Source organism: Globicephala melas, chromosome 20, assembly GCF_963455315.2.
Source record: "Globicephala melas chromosome 20, mGloMel1.2, whole genome shotgun sequence".
Lineage (NCBI taxonomy): Eukaryota > Metazoa > Chordata > Mammalia > Artiodactyla > Delphinidae > Globicephala > Globicephala melas.
Genome location: NC_083333.1, coordinates 5,480,195 through 5,496,236, shown reverse-complemented (window position 1 = coordinate 5,496,236; position 16,042 = coordinate 5,480,195). Strand labels below are relative to the sequence as shown.

The following is a 16,042-nucleotide window of genomic DNA, read 5'->3' as shown; positions in this document are numbered from 1 at the left end:
TAAACTCACAAATCATACATTCCCTCTCCTGCCTAGGAGCTCTAGGAAAAGCTGCTCTCCCTCTCAGAATGAACTAACATTTCAAGGTGTTTCTGCATGGCCTTACACAACCATTTTGAGACATTCTTGAAATAATTAACTCTAAACAGAAACCAACTAAAATTACAGCAAGGAGGAAGCATATACCTACCCATGCTGTGTGCTCACGTAAATAGCAGCCTTTGTATTCTATACTGTTGGGATGTTTTATTCTTTGTAGAAACTTGACTTCCTTAATAATATCCTGCCATTTCTATGGGGAGGAAAAAAACGAATAAAGGAAAAAATTATGAACAGCTGCTTTTCCTGAGAAAGTTATATAAGAAAAAAGTTATCAGATTAAGAAGGGTTATTGAGAACATTAAATTTCATTTGTAATATGTAAATATATAAATAATAAATTTAAAAGTTATGTTCATATAGTTTATAACTCAATTACATAATTTATAAAATTGTTTCATTCAAGGTAGGACAAATTTTAGTTTGGTAAAACTTATCATCAGTGAGTCTTATTAAAATTTTATAACCACACACCAAACATGCTGATGAAAACTATATACCATATTTAGTGATTTTTCTTCAAAAGTTCATCTTCCCTTCTTATTTGCAGCTTTTTCATGTATAATTTACATACCATAAAGTTCATCTATTGTGTTTTTGGGTTATGTGTTCTACCAAACGTTAAGGTTTTGTTTGCTTTTTAAATTCAAACGAAGATTTATAAACCCGTAAGTGCACACTTCCTAAAATAAAATGCTAGAGAACAATTAGTTATTATATGGGAAAGTTCACAGAAAAAAAAAAAAACAGTATGAAAACATTTCCCTACATATTTTACTAAGAGCATTCCTCAATGACACCTACCAGGAAATACAGATAAACCTTCAGCCATAAGCTACTCCATGACAACCTTAGACACTTAGGCCATGTCCTAAACATAGTTACTCTTAAGAAGCAACCAGAGAACTCTAAAAATACTGTTTACTGGGTCTACACCCAGAGACTCTAGAGGCTTAGCAGCTGTGGGGTGAGAATGAGGAATCTATTTTTTGTTCTTGTTTTCGTTTTTTCAACCTTTACCACTGACTTGGGCCAGATTTCTAAAAGCAGGGAAACTGGCATAATAGGAAACTTTAAAAAACGTTTTGTACTAGAATGTAAGATCATACATCGCCGATGTTATTTCACAAGCCCTCAACAAAATACAGCAAAATATGTTCACAGTGTTTTATATAAAATGTGTAAGATATAAGATGCTAAACTGAGAAAATGTTTCATGGCCTTTAAATTTCAAGTCTGAATGATATTTGAAACTTTCAAAACAAAACAAAACCCTGCAATTTTCAATTGAAAAAAATTTCATGAAAGACGTTAATATTAGATGTGAAAAGATGATGCCCTAAATGAAACTTTTTGTTCTAGGTGTGACTAATCAAACAGACTCCAACACAGTACAAGTTTGCCTATGAAAGCTTAGTTCAGAAGCTGTGCTACAGAATAGAATATAAATGAGAGTAATCCTGTAAGAAACTGAGTTTTTTAGGTATCAAAATGATGGAACAGTGATCCAATCATAATAGTGTTATCATATTCATAGTATGATCATTACAAAAACAAGATTTATCATAAAATAAAGAGATTCCAAAAAAGTAGAAAACCAAACTCTTTAAAAACTAAAGACTGATCCAGCAATTCCAACTCTAGGCATATACCTAAAGTACTGAGACTAAGGACTCAAAAAAATATTTGTGTAACCCATATTTACAGTAGCATTATTCACAATAACCAAGAGGCAGTAGGAACCTAAGCATCCATTGACAGATGAATGGATGGATAAATAAAATGTAGTGTTTTACACACACACACACACACACACACACACACACACACACACACACACACACAAGCTTTAAAAAGGATAGAAATTTTGACACATACCACAACATGGATGAACTCTGAGGACATTATGTAAAGTGAAATAATCCAGTCACAAAAGGACAAATACTGCATGATTTCACTTACATCAGATACTTGAAGTAGTCAACTTCATAGAGACAGAAAATAGAAGAGTGATATCCAGGGGGTGAGGGGAGGAGGGAGTGGGGAGTTATTGTTTAATGGGTAAAGAACTGCAGTGTTTCAAGATGAAAAGAGTTCTGGAGATGAATGGTGGTGATGGATGCAAAACAATGTGAATGTCCTTAAAGCCACTGAAGTACATACTAGAAAATGGTTATGATGGTAAATTTGTTATGTGTATTTTACCACAATTAAAAATAATTACATTGAAAAATTAAAGACTGACAGATTCTATTTTTTAAAAGTAGACTATATTTCATAAAATAAATTTATGCAATTAAACAAAATAAATATACTAAAAAGCACTACTCACAATATTAGTGAACTAAAGTATACTCAGTGTAGTATCAATAATTGTATTTTTTTTATTTTTCAGACTAGATATATATTGTCTGCTGATTAAAGTTTGCTTAAATCAGCCCTTAAAGTCTGAATCATTAAAAAAATTACATCCAATATAATTTACTGTTAAATGCATCTTATTCTAGTTTACTCTTTTAGAAACTGATAAGCCTTCTATGATAAAGATAAAGTAATATATTATACCACAGTTAAAAAATTAAAAGCAGGGGGACAGGTAGGCTTTTGGAATGCCAGTAATATGCTGTTTATGGCTCTAGGTACAAGTTAAAAAGGTACACTCAGTTTGTGAAAGAAAATACACTGAGATATATTCTTAATATTCATATACTTTTAGGTATGCTACACTTTTTTGAAAAAATTCCCAGCTACCCTCAATTAAAAACAGGATGTCGGGCTTCCCTGGTGGCGCAGTGGTTGGGAGTCCGCCTGCCGGTGCAGGGGACATGGGTTTGTGCCCCAGTCCGGGAGGATCCCACATGCCGCGGAGCGGCTGGGCCTGTGGGCCATGGCCACTGGGCCTGCGCGTCCGGAGCCTGTGCTCCGCAGCGGGAGAGGCCGCAGCAGTAAGAGGCCCGCGTACCGCAAAAAAACAAAACAAAACAAAAAACAAAAAAAAACAAAACAGTATGTCTTTTTCTAACATGCCAAGAAGAATATAAATATTTCACCTACCTCAGTGGACTGCTTTCCACTATAAGACATTTTCTTGATAGCCACCACTTCATTGGTGCGCACATCTCGTGCCTAAAAAAACAAAGAAAGAACTATTGTAAAAATTAACAGATTAAATCTGGGCAATAATTTCTTTGAGAATGAAAGCATTTATGAGCTACCATGTCAAAAGGAACATCGAAACTGCCTTTAAAGAACATTAAAAACAAAAGAACCCAATAACCATATAGTGAAACTTATCAAATCATCCAGAAACTGGTACTTTGGAAAGAAATATAAAGCAGGGTTTATCTTTGAGAGATCTAGTAAAGAGGAAAAAACAGAAATTTGAATAGTACTATAACAGAGAGACAAAACAAGACTAGTATATGTACAAGCCTACACTAATCAATTTTGAAATCTCAATGAAAGGGACAATTTTCTGGAAGGAATAAATTACTAAAACTGATCTAAAGAAGAAAATGTAAGAAAAACAAACAATGGTGGCAGACTGAAAAGAACACCAATGAATTGTCTTTAAAATACTCTTGAGTGGGGATTTCCCTGGCAGTCCAGTGGTCAGGACCCCGGCTTTCACTGCCGAGGGCACGGGTTCGATCCCTGGTCAGGGAACTAAGATTCCGCAAGCAGCCAAAAAGCAAAACAAAACATAGGGACTTCCCCAGTGGTCCAGTGGCTCCGAGCTCCCAGTGCAGGGGGCCTGGGTTCGATCCTTGGTCAGGGAACTAGATCCCATGTGCTGCAACTAAGAGTTCGCATGCCGCAACTAAAGATCTTGCATGCCACAACTAAAGATCCCACATGCTGCAATGACGATCCCACACACAGCAACAAAGATCTCACTTGCCACACGAAGACCCAACTCAAACCAATAAACAAATATTAAACAAACAAACAAACAAATATAAAATACTCTTCAGTGGTGGGCTTCCCTGGTGGTGCAGTGGTTGAGAGTCCGCCTGCCGATGCAGGGGACACAGGTTCGTGCCCCGGTCCGGAAAGATCCCACATGCCGCGAGGCAGCTAGGCCCATGAGCCATGGCCGCTGAGCCTGCACGTCCAGAGCCTGTGCTCCGCAATGGGAGAGGCCACAACAGTGAGAGGCCCGCGTACCAAAAAAACAAAACAAAACAACAACAACAAAAAAGCTACTCTTCAGTGGAAAATAGTTTTACCAGGTGAACTTTTCAGGATGTAAGGGGGGAAAAAAAGGAAAGTTAGCCCATTAATTTTAAGAAGGCAGTATAGCCCAATAACTAAAACCTCACAAACAGGTTCCTTAAAAAACTACAAATAGAACTACCATATGACCCAGCAATCCCACTACTGGGCATATACCCTGAGAAAACCGAAATTCAAAAAGAGTCATGTACCAAAATGTTCATCCCAGCTCTATTTACAATAGCCCGGAGATGGAAACAACCTAAGTGCCCATCATCGGATGAATGGATAAAGAAGATGTGGCACATATATACAATGGAATATTACTCAGCCATAAAAAGAAACGAAATTGAGCTATTTGTAATGAGGTGGATAGACCTAGAGTCTGTCATACAGAGTGAAGTAAGTCAGAAAGAAAAAGACAAATACAGTATGCTAACACATATATATGGAATTTAAGAAAAAAAAAAGTCATGAAGAACCTAGGGGTAAGGCAGGAATAAAGACGCAGACCTCCTAGAGAACGGACTTGAGGTTATGGGGAGGGGGAAGGGTGAGCTGTGACGGGGCGAGAGAGAGTCATGGACATATACACACTAACAAACGTAGTAAGGTAGATAGCTAGTGGGAAGCAGCCGCATGGCACAGGGATATTGGCTCAGTGCTTTGTGACAGCCTGGAGGGGTGGGATAGGGAGGGTGGGAGGGAGGGAGACGCAAGAGGGAAGAGATACGGGAACATATGTATATGTATAACTGATTCACTTTGTTATAAAGCAGAAACTAACACACCATTGTAAAGTAATTATACCCCAATAAAGATGTTAAAAAAAAAAAAAAACTCACAAACAGCACAAAATAGAAAGTTAGGTATCAATTTCACTTGTAAATATAGACAAGAAAACTCTAAATAAAATTTTTAAAATATTATAGAGCATTAAAATAATTTTTCATTTGGATAAAATACACAAATATATACAGTTTTTCATTTGGATAAACTTACAGAAATGCAAAAGATTCTAATACTAGAAAAAAACATTTCATAATTTACCACAATTTGTAAAAGTTAAAGGGGGAACAAACAAATTATACACACACACACACATATTTATAAATGCTCAATAAATCCTGAAAATGCAGAAGTGCCCAACTCTAAATGTATTCAATTGCAAAGAAGGCCAAACTCTTAGGAAACAAATTAGAAAGGTAATTCTTTAACATGATAAATCACCTCTATTGTAAACTACTGCTAATCAGGCTTAAGAATGCTAAAATGCTATCACAATTATTACTTAACATTGTTGAGGTAATTCTGAAAAAAGGTAATAAAAATGTAACAGAAACACGACAGTTAACTAGAAAAGCTAAACTTCCATGTGTTAAAAAAATGATTATATATTAAGAAGGCACATGAGACTAGCTGCAAAATATTTTAAATGGGTTCACTAAAAGTATCAGAACCACCTCAAATCATCTGTTGGAAGAACTCATCTTCAATTCAGATTTTTAATGAGTTCCCAAAGATAAAATGTTCTAAATTAGATTATGGTGATGGCTGCAAAACTCATATTTACTGACAATCGTTGAAATGTAGGCATTAAATTGGTGAACTTATGGTATGTAATTTATACTTTAAAACTTGTTAAAAAAAAGACAGCACATATGTGAATTTTATCTCAACAGAGTGGCTTGGGGAAAAAAAAAAAAAAAGGCACTCAGTTAAGTGGGCCCTGGGAAACCTAATCACATTCCAATTTCAATTACCGGTGTACTGGTTAGGAAACTGGCACCACTTATTGTAATGGGTGAAGCGGATCTATCCACAGACATCCTGCTTGAATATAAATTTATTTTTCCAAAATGTTCTCTGCTTATCTATCTACGAACCTCTTTATTTTAATCATGTCTAAACAGCTATACTGCGCTCTTTTATAAGAGCTGAGATATAATTTACATGCCATACAATACACCCATTTTAATGTGTACAATTCAGTGGCATTTAGAACATTCACAGATATATGCAACCATCATTATAATTTTACAACTTTCATCACCTCAAAAAGAAACTCCAAATTGTTCATTTAGAAATGGTCAAACGGTAAATTTTATGTGTATTTTATAATAAAATTCTTTTCTTCATTAAAAAAAAAAAAAACCCATTCGGCCCTAAGCAACAACTAATCTACTTTTCCATGTCTCTAGAGATATGACCATTCTGGACATTTCATATAAATGGAACTATGTAATATGTGGTCTTTTGTGACTGGCTTTTTTCAAGATTCATGACTAATGATATTATCTTTTCATGTGCTCCTTAGCCATTTGTACATCTTTCTTTGAGAAATGTCAATTCAGATGCTTTTCCCATTTTTAAATTGGGTTGTCTTTTGATTGAGTTATAAGAGTTCTTTACATATTCTAGGCACAAGTCCCTTATTAGATATATGATTTACAAAATTTTTTCTCCTATTCTGTAGGTTGTCTTTTCACTACTTTGAAGCACAGAAATTTTTATTTTTGATTAAGGTCAATTTATTTTTTTCTTTTATTGCTCATGCTTTTGGTGTCACATCTGAGAATGCTCTGCCAAAACTAAAGACATGCAGATTACCGCTATGTTTTCTTCTAAGAGTTTTATAGTTTTAACTGTGACATTGAGGTTTTGATCCATTTTGAGTTAATTTTTCTATAGTTTCTATAGTATGAGGTAAGGACCTAATTCCACTGTTTTGCATTAAACAGCTACACTTTTAATTAGCCTAAGACAAAGCTTAATTTAAAAGCGGGTATACTAAATGCAATGAAGTATACTGGGTTAGATTCTAGAACAGAGAAGAGACAGCAGAAAAACTGGTAAAATTTAGTACACAGAATATAGTACATAGTTTAGTTACTAGTATCCTATCAATGTTGATTTCTTAGTTTTGATAAATGTACCATGATTACGTAACATATTAACATTAGGGGAACTAGATGAAGATTATAGGGGAAAACACTGTACTAACTGTGAAATCTGCAAATCTAATATTATTTTAAAATACTAAATTAAACTAAAATTTGACTATTAAAATCCAAATGTACTAGTAATGATGATTAAAATTAAATGACCAAGTTAAAAGGAGATACGACTTTTGCTTATTCATGTTTTTAAAAAGCAAAAAGTAAAACTACTTAATGTTCACAAACATGTTTTTCCCTCCCTTCAGGATCACATATTGTGCTTACTTAGTCTTCTCTAATCTAGAACAATTCCATAACCCCTCTTTATCTTTCATGATACTGACAGTTTTGAAGAATACACAGTGGTATTTTAGAGAATGTAACTAAATTTGTACTTGTCTGACATTTCTTCAAGATTAGATTCTGATTATACACCTCTGGCAAGAATACTATAAGAGTGATATTGTGTCCTTCCCAGGGTATCATATCTGGAGGTATACAATGTGTCCACTCCTCATTGGTGTTACCAATTTTCATCACCCACTAACGGTGCTGTCTGTGTTTTTCCAATGTGTATAGTTAAAGTTACTGTTTCCTACCTTGCATCTAACAATCTGTGGAGAGATACTTTAAAACCATGTAAACATCCTGCTCATCAAAATTTTCCCTTAGCTTTAGCAAACATTAAAGATAACAGCCCAAAACAATCTTCACTATGACAATTACAAAATGCTCATTTCCTCCCCCCACCTCTACCATTCCCTTCACATTTATCAGTCAGGCATTCTATTATAAGGAAAACACCCCCCTTTTCATCCATCCATCCATCATCTATCATGGAAATTATGAAGTCCTATTTTATTAAATGGGTTATAATCCATTACTATCTTTATATACTGATGTTCAAATTGTTCCAGATTTGGCCAGTGGGAGCCCCTCTAAGCTGGCTCCAATGTCTTTTTGACAGGCCCCATTTTCTTTTTCTTTCTTTAAAGCACTTTTTAACTTTCTGGCACAAGGTCTTCTAAGGCTTATCATTTATGTTCCCTGCCCACTGCAACAAAATGAGACATTCCTCCAATAAGTTATTGTTCCTTTTAGTTAGGAATTAAATTCGAGATCTGAGTGCTAAGTGTGCTCATTACTACTGGGTGTCATTACAAATAGAATCTTGCAGCAGACAGAGCTAGGAGATGCACACACACATATATGAGATATAATTATTTCATATTAACACTGTTAATTCCTATCCAATCAAACCCACAGGGTTCTTCCTTACCTTCCCCACTTCCATATTTCTTTCCATATTTTCACAGTTAGGATCCTGACCCCAAACAACATCAACATTATTCATTACTCAATCCTCCTTCTTTTTTTTTTTTTTTGGTCACACCACGTGGCTTGCAGGACCTTAGTTCCCCGACCAGGGATTGAGCCCCGGCCACTGCAGTGAAAACGCCCAGTCCTAACCGCTGGACCACCAAGGAATTCCCACTTAATCCTTTAACATATAGTTTCAGATCCGTCACACCCATACAAATATGAAACAAGTCTATTAAGAAGGGTTCAAGATTTGCCTACAGTTTCCCTCTCCCAACCAGACTGAGAGTATACAGTTAAAATACTACGTACAAAAGTTACTCCTATTAGTTCTATTTTTCCCTTCAATGTGGTTATGTCTGAAATACAGTTGGGTTCATTGTTCCTGTTTGCCTTTGATGTCAGTGACAACCTTCCCCCCATACATATTAATTTTAATTTTTAAGTATATAAAGTATTTATTATCCAAAGAGGTATATTCAAACAAGAATCATTCCATCCTCTATCTCTTCATATCCATTCCTACAACTATCACCATTTTATATGTTGAACTTGGTTGTATAATTTCATCAAACTATATATTTAATATCTGGATATTTATTATATATGAATTAAATTAAATAAAATCAATTTAAAAAATTCCTACCAGCATACTGAATGGCTATTTTTCAGGGATTTTCTCAGTGGGGTTCTTTTATTGGGCCCATTTCTAAGATTCTATGTATATTTTTCCTTTTCTCTATATTTCTCTATATTAGTGTATTTGGAGAGGAAAGGTATAAGCATAAATTCAGACAAAACTGTAATATAGAAAAAGGGTTGTTTCTAAAATATCAATATCCTGGGTCCCTCTTCTCTATTTTGTGTCCAATCCAGAAATTAAACAAACGTGAGCAACATCAAACACACACATACACATGTGTACACAAAATTCTACAACTTATATACCTAAATGTTAATAGTAGCTGTCCGTGGGTAGTGAAATTATAGATGGAGTTTTTATTATTTTTGTCTCCAATTTATAATTGGGGTATAAACCAAAAGCTCAAATTGTTAAGAATTTGAACCATATATTCTCAAGGGAAATAACATTTTATTATTAATAAATTACTAAATTTATTAATTAATAAATTGTAGTTTCATTCCTAAGGTGCCCATAAAAAAAGACTAAACCCATAATACTGCCAAAATATTAAACATCTGTACAATACTTACTGTTTGAGGGGGAAAAAACAATTTTTATACAAAGAAGAGATCAATGAGTGGAGTTTTCCACTATAGATTAAGAAAGGAATACTTAGAGATGTTTTATGACTTTAGAATAGTATATCGCTGGCTCAATCTTAAAGTTACAGTCTTTAAAATAATAAAATATATTCCTTTAACTACCAATTTTATTTCCTAGAAATTTTAATTTCTGAAGTGTATATTATCTTTCTGAAGTAAAAAAAAAAAAAAAAAAAAGAGTCAACTTCCATCCTCCCCACTTTTTGGGAAAAAGTCCCTTTCTGGTTACTAGTGAGTTAAAAAAACTTTTTATCTTTGAAATTATTTTAGACTTAGGGAAACGCTGCAAATATAGTACAGAGAGTTACCATATACCTTTCACACAGCTTTTGCCTAATGTTAATAACTTGCATAATAAAATTATCAAAACTAAGAAATTAACACTGGTAAAATTATTAACTACTAACCCCAACCACTATGCCACCAGGGAAGCCCGATTTTTCCATTTTAATTAATAAATATCTTTGGGGCTATACTTGAGATTATGCATATATCCTGTTTCATCTCAAACTTTAACCTACTAATTTTAGCATCTACTAGTGGATCTTGGCTGCAACAATTATTTCCCTTAGTTCTTCTACATTTAATAAAAGGAATTTTTATTCTTTATAAATATGTGTATATCTGTGTGTGTGTGTGTGCGCATGAGAGAGAGAGAGAGAGAGAGAGGAGTGCGCATGAGAGAGAGAGAGAGAGAGAGAGGGAGAGAGAGAGAGAGAGGAGTTCCTACTGATACCTCCAATTCCAATCCAACATACAACAGGGTTGTTTCTAGCCTTCCTCATTTCCTTACTCCTAACTTCTTTCTTGGACATTAAGAAAACCGCTTCTCGAGATAAAGATGGCAGAAGAGAAGGACGTGGAGCACACCTCCTCCCACAAATACATCAAAAATACATCTATAGGGCTTCCCTGGTGGCTCAGGGGTTGGGGGTCCGCCTGCCGATGCGGGGGGCACGGCTTCGTGCCCCGGTCCGGGAGGATCCTGCGTGCCGCACAGCGGCTGGGCCCATGAGCCATGGCCGCTGGGCCTGCGCGTCCGGAGCCTGTGCTCCGCAGCAGGAGGGGCCGCAGCGGTGAGGCCCGCATACCGCCAAAAAAACCCAAAAAACAAAAAAAATCTTCATGTGGAAGAATTCTCACAGAATACCTACTGAACGCTGGCAGAATATCTAATACAACTAAAACTGCAAGAAAGAGCACCACGTAACAGAGTCGAATGAAGAAAAAAAAAAAAAAAAAAAGGAATCAGGATGGGACCTGTGCCCCTGGGAGGGAGCTATGAAAGAGGAAGGTTCCCTCAGTCTGGGAACCCCTTTCACTGGTTGGGAGATCAGTTGGGACAGATACGGAGCTTCACAGGCTCAGAGGAGAGTGCAGCAACCAGACTGTGGGAGGCAGAACAGAGAGAAACCAGCACAGATGGTCCTGGACACCTCGCTGCACTTCCCAGCCCGAGATGCACATCTGCTGGTGCGTGCAGGGGCTGAGTGCTGCAACTTGGGCTTCAGTGGACAGACCTGGGGAAAGGGCTGGGGATGGCTGTGTGGAGACAGACGGAAGGAGCTGGAGGGTGCTCTGGGCTGCAACTGGGGGTGTGCGCAGGATAGAGCCTGGGGCCACAATAGAAGCCACATAGTTAAACACACATGTAAAGGGAGGGACGGGGCCCCACCATAGCAGCCTCATTCTCCACGAGCTCACCTGAGCTCACAGTCAATGTGGCTCCACCTCTACCACCTCTGTGCTGGTGGGTTGTCCCCATGCAGAAGTGGGGCTGAAATCTGAGCCTACCCTCAGGGGCTGTGAGACTGGTGGATTTACATGGCTACTGGCAGCTTTGTAAGCTCTGTGCCTGCCGGACATCCCAGTGGATTACTGTTGCTTCCAAGGCTGGGGTGGTCCTGTGTTAGTAGCTACAGGCTTTGCGGACACAGGCATGCAGAGGCAGGGCCAGGACCTGGGCTGATTCTGTAGCCCCCATGGAACGTCCAGGTGCCTGACTTCAGTAGATCTGCCCTACTGGCTTTGTGAGCACAGAGCCTGAGGGATATCCAGGCTGACTGCCTGCATTCCCTTGACTGAGGCAAGGCTGAAGGTAGTGCCAACAACAGTGTACTTTGTGAGTGCACATAACGTGGCAGGCAACACCACAGAGTGCAGTTCCTGGTGGACAGCTCCTGTAGAGGAATACTCAGTGGCTCCTCTCCCAGCGGAGGTGCTCCAGTACCACCTACCTCACATCACAGCTCAGAAACCGATCTAGGGGCTTCTATTACAACAACTGAGGAGCAGACCTTACCCCCGAAAGGGCTGTGACAATTACAGAGCAAATAGGAGGCCCCACTCAACATCCAGTGCAGGCTATCTGCTCACTACACCACCAATCACACCTCCTATCAAGAGGATAAAAGCCACTACACACTGAAGAAAGACATGGCAGGAACCCATATTAAAAACAGTCCTCGCACCAAAAATATCAGACTCACACAGGCTACACAAGGATGCTCCCACATAAAAACAGCCCTTCAAGACCACAGTAGATAAGGGTTTCTCTTAAATGCACAGAGTCAGAGAAATATAAGTAAAATAAAGAAGCAGAGGAACCACTCCCAATTAAAAGAACAAGAAAAATCTCCTGAAAGAACAAGCAATGAAACAGACCTCTCGAGACTTCCCTGATGGCACAATGGTTAAGAATCTGCCTGTCAATGCAGGGGACATGGGTTCGAGCCCTGGTCCAGGAAGACCCCACACGACGCGGAGCAACTAAGCCCGTGCACCACAACTACTGAGCCTGCACTCTAGAGCCCACAAGCCACAACTACTGAGCCTGCGTGCCACAACTACTGAAGCCCGCGCGTCTAGAGTCTATGCTCCGCAACGAGAAGCCACCACAATGAGAAGCCCGCGCACCACAATGAAGAGTAGCCCCCGCTCGCCACAACTAGAAAAAGCCCACGCACAGCAAAGAAGACCCAACGCAGCCAAATAAGTAAATAAATAAATTAATTTAATTAAATTAATAAAAAAAGAAAAAGACCTCTCCAGTCTATGAGATCCCGAGTTCAAAAAGTAATAAAAATACTGAAGGAATTAAGAAAGCTATTGATAAAAATGCCACCCACTGTAACAAGGAATTAGAAACTATAAAGAGGAGCCAATTAAAATTAGAAAACTCATTTGCTGAGATGAAAGCTGAGCTAAAGGCAAAGAATAGCAATCAGGGGCTTCCCTGGTGGTGCAGTGGTTGGGAGTCTGACTGCCGATGCAGGGGACACGGGTTCTTGCCCTGGCCTGGGAAGATCCCACATGCTGCAGAGCAGCTAGGCCCGTGAGCCATGGCCGCTGAACCTGTGAGTCCGGAGCCTGTGCTCCGCAACGGGAGAGGCCACAACAGTGAGAGGCCCGCGTACCACAAAAAAAAAAAAAAAAAAAGAGGATTGAGTGACGAATACTCAATACTGCAACTACTGAAGCCTGCGCACCTAGAGCCTGTGCTCTGCAACAAGAGAAGCCACCGCAATGAGAAGCCCACCCGCCACAATGAAGAGTAGCCCCCGCTCACTGAAACTAGAGAGAAAGCCCGCATGCAGCAATGAAGACGCAACGCAGCCAAAAAATAATAATAATAAATAATAAAATAAAAATTCATATATAAATATTATAATATTATTATCAAGCATCTTTCCCAACCACAACAGTATGAGACTAGAAATCAATTACAGGAAAAAAACTGCAAAAACACAAACACATGGAAGCTAAACTATATAATATTAAACACTAAGTAATCAGTGGGTCACTGAAAAAATAAAAAAATACCTGGAGACGAATGAAAATGGAAATACAATGAACCAAAAGCTATGGGACATAACAAAAGCAGTTCTAAGAGGGAAGTTTATAGCAATACAAGCCCACGTCGAGAAACAGGAAAAATCTCAAATAAACAACCTATCCTTAAATGTAAAGGAACTAGAAAAAGAAGAACAAACAAAATCCAAAGTTAGTAGAATGAAAAAAATTATAAGATCAGAGCAGAAATAAAGGCTAAAAATACAATATAAAAGATCAATGAAAATAAGAGGTGGTTCTTCAAAAAGATAAACAAAATTGATAAACTTTTAGCCAGATCCGTTAAGAAAAAAAGAGAGGGCCCAAATAAATAAAATCAGAAATGAAAAAGAAGTTACAACTGACATCACAGACTACAAATGTATTACAAATGAGATTACTAGGAACAATTATAATAAATAATATTATAATGGACAATATAAATGTCCAATGTCCAATAAAATGGACAACCTAGAAGAAATAAATAAATTCCTAGAAACATACAATCTCCCAAGACTGAATCAGGAAGAAATAAAAAATAGGAAGAGACCGATTACCAGTAATGAATTGTATCAGTAATCAAAAAATTCCCAAGAAACAAAAGTCTAGGACCAGATGGCTTCACAGGTGAATTCAACCAAACATTTAAAGAGTTAACACCTATCCTTCTCAAACTATTCCAAAAAGCTGAAGAGGAAGAAATGCTTCTGAACTTATTCTACAAGGCCAGCAAGATTTGACAAAAATCAACATCCATTTACGATAAAAACTCTCAACAAAGTGGGTATAGAGGGAATATACCTTAACATATTAAAGGGCATATATATGACAAACCTGAAGACAACATTATACACAATGGTGAAAAGCTGAAAGCCTTTCTTTTAAGATTAGGAACAAGGATGACTACTCTCGTAACTTTTATTCAACATAGTACTGAAAGTCCTAGCTAGTGCAATTAGGAAGGAAAAGGAAATAAAAGACATCTAAATTGGAAAGGAGGAAGCAAAATTATCACTTTTTGCAGATGGCCTGATACTATATATTAAAAAATCCTAAGGATGCCACCAAAAAGCTATTAGAACTCAACAGTGAATTCAGTAAAGTTGCAGGATACAAAATTAATGTACAGAAGTTTCTTGAGTTTCTATACAAATAACAACTATCAAAAAAAGAAAGCAATTAAGAAAACAATCCCATTTATGTAAAATTACGTCAAAAAAAAATTACCTAGGAATAATTCCTCCAAGGAGGTAAAAGACTTTTCTCTGAAAACTGTAAGACATTGATAAAAGAAACTGAAGATTACACAAATGGAAAGATGTATTTACTCATGGATTGGAGAAATTCATATTGTTAAAATGCCCATACTACTCAGGGCAACCTACAGATTCAATGCAATCCCTATCAAAATACCAATGGCATTTTTCACAGAACTAGGACAAATTATTCTAAAATTTGTACGGAAACATAAAACCCCAAATAGCTAAAACAATACTAAGAAAGAACAAAGCTGATGGTATCATGCTCCCTGATTTCAAACTGTACCACAATGCTACAGTTACCAAAACACTATGATACTGGCACAAGACAGACACACAGATCAATAAGAGAGAAAAGAGAGCCCAGAAATAACCCACGTTTATATGGTTAATTAATCCATGACAAAGGAAGCAAGAACATACAATGGGGAAAAGACAGCCTCTTCAATAAACGGTGTTGGGAAAACTAGAAAGCTACATGCAGAAGAATCAAATTGGACTACTCTCTCACACCATATACAAAAATAAACTCAAAATGGATTAAAACTCCTAGAAGAAAACATAGGCAGTACACTCTTTGAAATCAGTCTTAGGAATATTTTTTCAGATATGTCTTCTCAGGCAAGGGAAACAAAACAAAAAATAAACAAATGGGACTACATGAAACTAAAAAGCTTTGCACAGGGAAGGAAACTGTCAACAAAGTGCAAAGGCAGCCTACTGAATGGGAGAAGATATTTGCAAATGATATATGTGATAAGGGGTTAATATTCAAATTATACAAAGAAATCATACAGCTCAACATCAAAACAAACAACCCAATTAAAAAATGGGTAGAGGGCCTGAATAGAAATTTTCCCAAAGAAGTCATAAAGATGGCCAACAGATACATCAGGGAAATGCAAATCGAAAGTACAGTAAGATATCATCTCACACCTGTCAGAATGGCTATTAAACAGACAACAAATAACAAGTGTTGATGAGGATATAGAGAAAAGGGAACCGTCGTGCACTATTGCTGGGGATGCACACTGGTGCAGTCAATATGGAAAACAGTATGGAGCTTCCTCAAAAATTAAAAATAGAACTGCT

The 16,042-nt window shown here is 37.2% G+C and overlaps 1 protein-coding gene across 1 annotated transcript in view; it reads right to left on the bottom strand.

Moving 5' to 3' along the window:
- TAOK1 (TAO kinase 1) overlaps positions 1–16,042 on the bottom strand; it is a 149,000-nt gene that overhangs the window by 63,599 nt on the left and 69,359 nt on the right. The window contains exons 3-4 of the mRNA XM_030861930.2: positions 3,154–3,225; positions 191–292 (exon numbers count right to left, since the gene is read on the bottom strand). Of these exons, the coding sequence (XP_030717790.1) occupies positions 191–292; positions 3,154–3,225 (174 nt within the window). The remainder of the gene's footprint in view (positions 1–190; positions 293–3,153; positions 3,226–16,042) is intronic.